At 35.5% G+C, this 9,479-nt stretch overlaps 1 protein-coding gene across 1 annotated transcript; it reads left to right on the plus strand.

Moving 5' to 3' along the window:
- Positions 1,198–7,267, plus strand: LOC110262014 (C-type lectin Cal-like). Its single transcript, XM_021100803.1, has 6 exons — positions 1,198–1,486; positions 1,675–1,806; positions 3,110–3,221; positions 3,692–3,752; positions 5,659–5,830; positions 6,650–7,267. The coding sequence occupies exons 1-6, from the start codon at positions 1,337–1,339 to the stop codon at positions 6,731–6,733; spliced, it is 711 nt and encodes a 236-aa protein (XP_020956462.1). The 5' UTR covers positions 1,198–1,336; the 3' UTR covers positions 6,734–7,267.

Below are 9,479 nucleotides of genomic sequence, written 5' to 3' on the forward strand. Positions count from 1 at the left end.
AGAACAGGTTTGGAAGGTGCCGTTGTGGTTCTGTGGGTTAAGAACCCAACACAGTGTCTGTAAGGACGTGGGTTCGATCCCTGGCCTTACTCAGTGGGTTAAGGATCTGGCATTGCCTCAAGCTACTGTGTAGTTTGAAGAACAGGACTTTGGTGAAGGGAAAGAAAAGAATAAAAACCCAGAAACTAAATATTATTTTAAGTGCCTCTAAAGTCCATTAGTTAAATTCCAACAAAGAGTCTTCACAAGACATTATTTTCCTTGACTCCAATCTACTGTCCTATGTTGTAGTTTGTCATTTTTGAAAATCAGAGTTATTTATATTCTGTCTTATCTAGCTAGATTCAAGGTCCCTTTATCTCTGACTCAAGGTACCCAAAGGAAGCTAGAAATCAACCAGCAGGTAAACTCTTTCTTCAACTTTCAAGGCTATGTTTTACAGAACAGTTCAAACCTCTTTAACCTAAACTTTGCCAGTCAAGATTTCGCTAAGGTTTTGTAAAAATAAACAAAACTAAACACGTTTTTAGGGGTGATAAAGGAATGAAGAAATGTCTGCATTTTTTTTATATTAAAGTTTTTTTTTATCTTGCCTGATTATGTCAGTATACGGAGCTTGATGCTGAATTGAGGTCTATTTATTCCATGTCTAGTTTTTTATCATTATATTTCTTTTACATAAACATAAGCATATTTCAGTAGTTTAAGAGCATCACAAAGGCAAAAAAGTGGGTAAACTGAAGTTAAGTCTGAGAAAAAGCAATCAGCTGGTTGAATGAAGCACAGGTTAGGTTAAGGAGAGTATTGTAAGTTTTAGTTGGAAAGATACTTTCAGTTTCACACCATATATAAATAATTAATGGTAAGATATTCAGACACAATTCACCAGGTACCACGTAGCCAGTAGAGTGGATGCTTGGGAAGATAAAAGAAGTAGAAGTAAATGTTCCTCTGCCTAATGAAGAAGATGAAGTTGTATTAATTGTGTCCACACAACTTGCCTAGAACAATTCCTTGTTGATCCACTTCATTCCATTGCCTTAGTTCCACCTTTTGAACTTAACATTCTATATATTGTCTAGACATCAGTCCAATATTCTCCTTTTGGATGGTGTAGTACCTTGGAGGACTCAGGCTGTCCTTTGTTTCCTTACGTTGCGCCTGACTAGCTTTTCCAACTGCCTTGGAGAGAAAATTGAACAGCAAATAAAGCAGTATGCCTTATCCTTGGAAAAGTTATGTTAAGTTAGTATGCTTAAACATTTAGTTAATTTTTTTTTTTATCTCTGACCACATGCTCTCCTTTTCCCCATAGGTTTTCAGGAAGGCATCAAAGATGAAACTGTTTTTGTTTTTTCTATTATGGATCCTCAGGAGGGCTTCTAGTTTTCCTCAGAGTGGTTCGAAGTGTCCTGCTGATTCATTCCTTTATTTATCCAGTTGCTTTACCTATTTTAACGATAGAATGGGTTGGGATCAGGCAGAAGTAAGTACCTGTGATTTTGCTTATAATTTTGTCTTCTCCCATCATGCTTTGGGTCTTTCAGACCACTTACTTAGAACATTAAAAACTGAAGATGGAGTTGTTTTATTTTAATGGATGATGGGCACAATTGTACAAAAAGTCAGGACTAACTTTTCTACTTTTCTACTTTTCTTCTTTTTCCTTCCCAGGGCATGTGTCAACAATATGGCTCTCATCTTCTCACCATTCAAAACTTTCATGAAGCCTCTGCCATTGCTGCTTTAATAAAAAACTACCAAGTGAATGAAAACATCTGGATTAGATTAGAAAAACCTAGTAAGGTATTGCTAAATCATCTTCCTAAAAGATGTTTATATATACATATATATATGTGTATATATTTATATATTTTTAATATATGTATTTTATTTTAAATATATTAATTTTTTTTTTCTTATGTGAAGAGTATAATGAGGCCTGCTAGTCAATATGCTCTTGGTCTCCTGGTATTCATAAGCTTCCCCAATTTCAGGACTTTGGAAAATTCCACGTGTTTTTACAATTAGCAAAACTTACAATTTTTGAAGAGTTTGAATTTCCTAAACTTATCTTGGCAACCTATGTACACCTGGTAAGTCACAGAGTTTGTTCTAAGAAAAGTGTGATCAATGCACAATATTTTTTATTGTGTGAGTTTACAGATATTGCTTCTGTAAAAAGGATTAGTGTCACCTCTGCAAAATTTGCCAGGTATTTGTCAGATTTGTTTTATGAATTCAAGAATATTCTATTAAGTACATTAATAACTACTCCATCAGCCCATGCAACATGATTTTATTGCTGTGTTACATGAATAATTCTATTATAACAATAATATTAAATAAAATGATCTTGCTATTATACTATTACAGCCAGAATATTCTTCTGAATTCTCAATTTAAGGGACTCAATATAAGTACTGAAACATTAAATCTCTATAAGCAGTCAGTTATATCAAAATTTTTTGACCTCTATTCTCAGGAATTCTGATCTCAGTTTTTTAACCAGTCTTCTATTCATGTGTTTGCTTATTCATTCAAAAATAACAACTTGGGGAGGAGTTCCCGTTGTGGTGCAGTGGTTAACACATCCGACTAGGAACCATGAGGTTGCGGGTTCAATCCCTGGCCTTGCTCAGGGGGTTAAGGATCCAGCGTTGCTGTGAGCTGTGGTGTAGGTCACAGATGTGGCTCAGATCCCGCGTCGCTGTGGCTCTGGCGTAGGCCAGTGGCTACAGCTCCGATTCGACCCTAGCCTGGGAACCTCCATATGTGTGGGAGCGGCCCTAGAAAAAAGCAAAAAAAAGACAGAAAAAATAATACGGTTGAATCTATCCACTTAGTAATTGACATCTATTGATCAATTGTTAATTACCATAAGAATCATAATTTTCTCAGCTATAATTTCCTCAGTATAGCCTATAGACTATACTAGATCCTGGAAAGGTACAGTTCTATATCATACTTACAAATTGTTAAAACTCTTGCTCTGTGGTTTATGACATTTGTATTAGAACATGAGCAAAGAATACTCTATCTATCTTGGTAATTCTCAACTTGTTACTAAAAACTACTCCCCCACTAGCGATTTATCATTTTATTTCAGAATAACCAGTGGAAAATCACTGGTCAACTTAAATATGGACAACAAACACCACTAAAGGGCCAGGAAGACACTATAAAACATGAAGAGTGTGTGGAACTTGTAGCAAGAGAAGGTGAGAGTATGTGATAATCAAAATAAATATTAAAAAAAATATCTGAGTTATACCCAAGGCCTCTTCCTAATTATTTCTACAAATATTTCCCAAAATTTTCAAGTAGAAGTAATTGATAGGTCAAAAAAGAAAGCATTCCTTTATAAATATGTTTTTTAAATGCTACATCCTATAACCTTTCTCTAGGAAATTTATAATACATGGTAGTGACTTTAAGGCTCTGAAAAACTCCCATAGTTTAAAAAAAAAAAGGCTTCGATAGTCTTTAACCCACACTTACCAAATATATTTGATCATAGATTTCTTTTTTTCTCCTTTCCTGGTAACGTTTTGCAAAGTGGTATTTGGTTTTCAAAATGCAGATTCAGATTTATCAATCAAGTACTTTGGGGAAAAAATATAAGTGACTATCTCAAGATTGTTGGAAAACCACTGATTTTTACACAATTTAAAAAATTTATTTTATACAGGGTTCTTGAAGTGGAATAACCCTCACTGCCAAGAAAGAAGGCCCTTCTTGTGTCAAAACTTGTAAGTCTCCAAGGGTTTTAGTATCTGATTCAACCTTGTTGGAATTTGGGAGCGGAGGGACATCAAACCTAATTACTTTCAGAGTTAAAAGGATAAGAATACTGGAGTTCCCTCATGGCTCAGTGGGTTAAGGATCCAGCATTGTCACAGCTGTGGCTCCAGTTACACCTGCAGTGCAGGTTCAGTCCCTCACCCAGGAACTTCTGCATGCTGCAAGTGTGGCCAAAAAAAAAAAAAAAAAAAAAAGAGAGAGAGAGAGAATCTATGGTGAATGCAATATATAAATACTGTTTTAGTGACTTCATAGATTTGAGAAGCCACATTTTGTTCAAATCAAACTCTTCCTGAGCTATATTTCTTATGTGATCAAAAACCAGAAAGTCATAAAAATAGATGTATGATTCCAGGGCACATCAAGTTTCAAGTTAATTAAGTACATGATTATTATTATTGTTTAATATGAAAAGAACTCATAAAATAAAATTTAGAGAACTTTTTATTCATTTCCCATCTATCTGGGGAGATGCACTGACTTCTGTATCTGACACACACCTCCAAGTGTGGTGCTAGGCATTGAGATTAAAATTAAAAAAAAAAAAGATTCTTAATCACATTCTAATGGAAAAGCCAGAAAACAAACAAATATATAAAAATGTGCTATGATTACTAGATTATAAATGATATCTGTATTATCTACATTAAAACCCTCTTATGTGCTAGTTACCCCTTTAACCAATAAACGAATTCTATTTATAGCCTATGCACTCTGATTTGCCACAATGCATTAAATGGTAATGACTTACAGATTATCAAGCTACTGATTATTTAGTTTATTAGGACAGTTAGTTCAGAAAATTTCATCCGCATTTGAAGAATGATTACATTATGTGAATCTTCTAAGTTCTACCTAGGTAGCTCTCTGAATTCCTTTTGGAGATATTTCTTTCTTCGATGATGTGTAGTCAGGGTGCAAAGTGATTACAAAAACCTGATTTCCTGCTCTGGAAACTCAAAGAACCAGCTGCTGTTTTCCATGCTTTGTTACAGCCACATGACCCAAGTTTGACAATCAGACCTCCTCTCCTGGAATCGTCTGTCTTTACTGAGGAACCCCACAGTGAAGACGAGTTTCAATATTTTCGCCCAACTACTCTGTGTGGTTCAGGCTATTCCAGCTGACTGCACTTGCTCTTCTATCGCCTATCATTCAGAGCTACCTTTTAAATTCTTTAATTCTGAGTTCTCCCCTCTGGTAAACTTTTATTTAAGATAGCCAGTGCTGGGTTCAGAGATTTGCAACAAAGAACCAAAAACATCTGTTGTTTGAAAAGTCCTTGACTACTTAGAACAAACAAACAAAAAAAATTGAGAAATTTACATGCAAAGGGAGAAATGGCAAATGATGGCGAAATTTCAAATTAGGCACTTTTCTAGTCTTTCTCTGACCACAAGGTGGCATTTCCTCAGCACCTCCACCAAGAACAGAGTAACTTCTTACTCATGACCTCCTGTAGCATCACAACCTCTACAGATGCACACAATCCAATCACTTTCCTCTGCGACTGCCTTTCAGAATTTCCTCTTGTCCACCAAATTCTAGGTGTTCTATGTCTCTCACTGGCCTAGTTCTAATATCTTCTAAGTTGCTGGGTCTGAAAGATAAAAACAAAGTTTATTGAGTACAGAAAGTCAATTTATATCTTGATGGGGCAATTAGGTGAAACACCCTACCTTTACCAAAATTCAGGATTTAAAACAGGTGGGGTGTGATTTTTAGTAAAGCCCATTATTATACCACCTAAACACAGCTACATAGGGCTTCTTTATTACATGTCTTTTCTTGGTTTAATAAATTTGGGAGTCTTATGTATCTTCAGTAATAGTTTCCAAAGTTCTATATTTATAGGCCCTTTCATTTAGGATATTGGATGAAAGAGAATAATGTCACAAAATTAAGCAAAGTAACTAAAAGTGATGAAAAAAGCAAGAACAATCAATTCATGAAATTTGATGGTGGAATAAGAGAAAAAGCTACAACAAAGGAAGATAAAATAACAGAGGAATGCCTTTTCACAAATGTAAGTTCATAGCCCATTTTATTCCCCTGTGTGTATTCCTCTCCTTCTTTCATTGATTTCTATCCTTCACTTTAGAAATTTTCCTTTCTTCTTTCTGTTAATATCCATGTATAAAATGATCAAACCTAATGGGCATGTGGTCCCCAAAACCTTAAGTTCTGACTAAAATATGATTAAGAATGAAACTGAAAGTCTTTTTTTTAAATCTTTTTTTTTTTTTTTTTTTTTTTTTGTCTTTTTGCCTTTTCCAGGGCCGCACCTGGCTAGGGGTCTAATTGGAGCTGTAGCGGCCAGCCTACACCACAGCCACAGCAACGCCAGATCCAGGCCATGTCTGTGACCTACACCACAGCTCACGGAAATGCTGGATCCTTAACCTGCTGAGCGAGGCCAGAGATCGAACCCTCAACCTCATGGTTCCTAGTCGGATTCGTTAACTATTGAGCCACAAAGAGAACTCCTGAAAGTCTCTATTAACTACTTTTTGATAACTTTTTTGACTGGAATAAAGTGCTTTCCTACTTCAAAATCTTGTTAAATTGTCATACTCACCATATTGGTTTCAAGATGCCAAGAGACTGGCAATTTCTTGAATCATATTTCTTTTGAAGCCCCTTTACTCAAGTTGTTGATTGCATGCTATCATATCAATCATATTCCAACACACTTGGGGAAATTATTTCTATGACCATAATCATTCTCCAATGTAAATTTACTTTAGTCAATGAAAAAGAGCTTTGACATTCTATTCAGGCAGTACCTTCATTCCTATGTTTTGCTTTCTTGCTCATTGCTTTCTTTTCTATTTTTTTTTTCCAGAATCATTCATCAGAAAAAAGCTTGACCTCATTTCTGATGGTGACCTTGGTATTCATCTCCTTCCTTATTTCCTTCTTTCCCTAAGTCAATAGCCCCAAACAAAATCTGCAAACTTGGCTTGATTAATGTATTTCCAATAAATGGACTCTGACATACTGTAAAATGTCCGAGGACATCTATTTCAGAAGCTTTGATGGGTCTGTGACTTTATCCTATTTACAAGGTAACAAGATATCCTGCCACAGTTTCAAGGGAATCAGCGGAAAACCGTGACTCCTGAACACACAGAAGACTCTATTGCCCAGAGCAGCCACTGTGGAGTATCAGCTTTTGCAGTGGTTTCCCCACGCTTTACAAGGCTACATAAGGGGGCAAGATGATAGTATGCATACACATGGGTTCTATTAGGAGGAAGAACTCTAAATTTAGGGAACTCAAATTTTTACAAGTTAGCTTACCTAATTTTCACCCTACAATGAGACATGATCTTTATTACAACTTGTCAGAAAACAAGCCTGCCCTTTGTTCTGAAGGGAGATACTATCTCTGTCTTTCTAGGGTGTTTGCTTCAAAAAAAACAAGAAATCCTTGAAAAAATGGTCCAAAACAAAGGCAGCCAGTGCCCCTACTTACAGGATGTGAGGGAAAGCAGGAGCTCTCTGGGGAATTGTTTCTCACTATTTAGTGAAGGCCCAAAGAGGGTATCTCAATGCTTCTGCGGAGATAGATTCTTCACCAAATATTTCGAATTTTCCCTCATTTTAAAATTAGCCTGTTTTGGCTGTACCCACAGCATGGAGAATTTCTCAGATCAGAGATGGAACCTGAGCCACGACTGTGACAACATGGAATCCTTAACTACTAGGCCACCAGGAAACTCCCTAATTAGTCCTTACTTTGATCCTTTTGTTTTCTCTGTCACAATGAATTCTGGATCTTACTAGTGTTGGTAAGATCTTTATAGAGATAGTTTATTAGAAGGATCCCAACCCTTCTTCTTTATGGGTAAAAGAAAGATAACTTAAAGGAATAGCAGTGCCTTTTGTTGTAAGAGAAATGGAAGCATGGGAAAACTACTGTCTTTATATCTATATTACAGATAAAGATAAAATCCTACATTACCTTCTCTCCAAAATGTGAACATGACATTAAAATAAAGACTTTATAAAACAAATATGTTTCAAATACAATGATGTTTAGTGAGTTTAAATCATATATAGCATAATTTAAGATAAAGATTTATATATACAAATTACAAATAAATAATTTAGATTAAAAATTGCCTAAGATTGGAGTTCCCATCATGGTGCAGCGGAAACAAATCCAACTAGGAACCATGAGATTGCGGGTTCGATCCCTGGCCTCCCTTAGTGGGTTAACAATCTGGCATTGCCATGAACTGTGGTGTAGGTCACAGATGCTGCTCAGATCCTGTGTTACTGTGGCTGTGCTGTAGGCCGGCAGCTGTAGCTCCAATTTGACCCCTATTCTGGGAACCTCCATATGCCATGGGTGTGGCCCTAAAAAAAAAAGCAAAAGAAAAAAAAATGCCTAAGGCTTTTGATGTTTTATTGAATTTAAACACTGCAATACAGAAGTGTATTGGTTGTTCCTTTTCTGAGTTAAAAAAAAAAAAGGAGTTTTCTAATTAGGTATCATAAAGGAGATAGTGTTCAATCTTTAAATATTTCATTGTTTTGAAGAACTCTGGAAAGCTCAACAACCTATCTGATTGAGACAAGGTCATTTTTAAGACCCATGTTAAGAACCACAGAAGATCCATTGTTTTCTAGATGATGGATAATTCCTTATATTGAATGACCTATCTTAATATTTTCCAAGACAATGCAATAGCTTTAGGGCCCATGAAATGTCTTTGACCTCTGTCTTTAATGTCACCTTAAACAAAGATAGAGCTGAGTATTTTTACTTCCTGTTTTGTCTTAAGAATTAGTAACTCAGAATTAAATGTAAAGAAGGAAAATAGAGAAAAGAAATAGATATGAGTCTGAAATTGAAAAATGAGAACCCAGGATCAGAACTGGAAGTGAGGCTAGAAACACTCCCTTTGAAAGTTTGGATGCTTCAGAGTTCACCCTGGGGTTTTGGAGAAAATAATTTTACTGCAGGAATATGAGTTTTTTTAACCCACTACAGCAACTACATTTATTATATCAACACAGTGAGTAAAGAAACATAAAATTATAATGAATATATTTTTTAAATTTCAGAGGCAATAAATATAGAAAAAAATAACATCATACAATAAAAATTTGATTTGTTTGATTATCCTATTGTTGAAACCTTCTAAATATAAACACATCATGATATTAAAAGAGAAAACATGTCCACAAAATTAATAACTGACAAAGGTAAATATATTTATGATTGAATAAAAATCTGCAAAAATATAAAAGCATTCCCCAAGAGAACTACAAAAGTTATGAAATAATTCTAAAGAATAAACATAGCCAATATGCAGGTAGAAAATGGACAACCTTGTTTATAGTAAGTAAAATGCAAGTCAATATTAAAATAATACAATTTGGAGTTCCCATTGTGGCTGCTTATTGTCCCTGAGGATGTGGGTTAGATCCCTGGCCTTACTCAGTGGGTTAAGGATCTGGTGTTGCTGCAAGCTGCAGAGTAGGTCGCACATGCAGCTCGGATCCAGTGTTGCTGCAGTTGTGGTGTAGGCCAGCAGCAGCAGCTCTGACTCAACCCCTAGCCTGGGAATTTCCATATGCCACAGCTGTGGCCATAACAAGAAGAAAAAAATTAAAAAATAATAAATTAATGCAATTGTTCCATCAAATTATGAAATTAATAA

This window comes from Sus scrofa, chromosome 8 (genome assembly GCF_000003025.6).
Source record: "Sus scrofa isolate TJ Tabasco breed Duroc chromosome 8, Sscrofa11.1, whole genome shotgun sequence".
Taxonomy (NCBI): Eukaryota; Metazoa; Chordata; class Mammalia; order Artiodactyla; family Suidae; genus Sus; species Sus scrofa.

What these genes read in the sequence shown, in the direction of transcription:
- LOC110262014 (XM_021100803.1), top strand. Translation starts at nt 1,337, where the DNA reads ATGAAACTGTTTTTGTTTTTTCTATTATGGATCCTCAGGAGGGCTTCT. An exon ending in GGAACTTGTAGCAAGAGAAG is followed by an intron (nt 3,222 to 3,691) that starts GTGAGAGTATGT and finishes TATTTTATACAG; the next exon opens with GGTTCTTGAAGTGGAATAAC. An exon ending in CCCTTCTTGTGTCAAAACTT is followed by an intron (nt 3,753 to 5,658) that starts GTAAGTCTCCAA and finishes CTATATTTATAG; the next exon opens with GCCCTTTCATTTAGGATATT.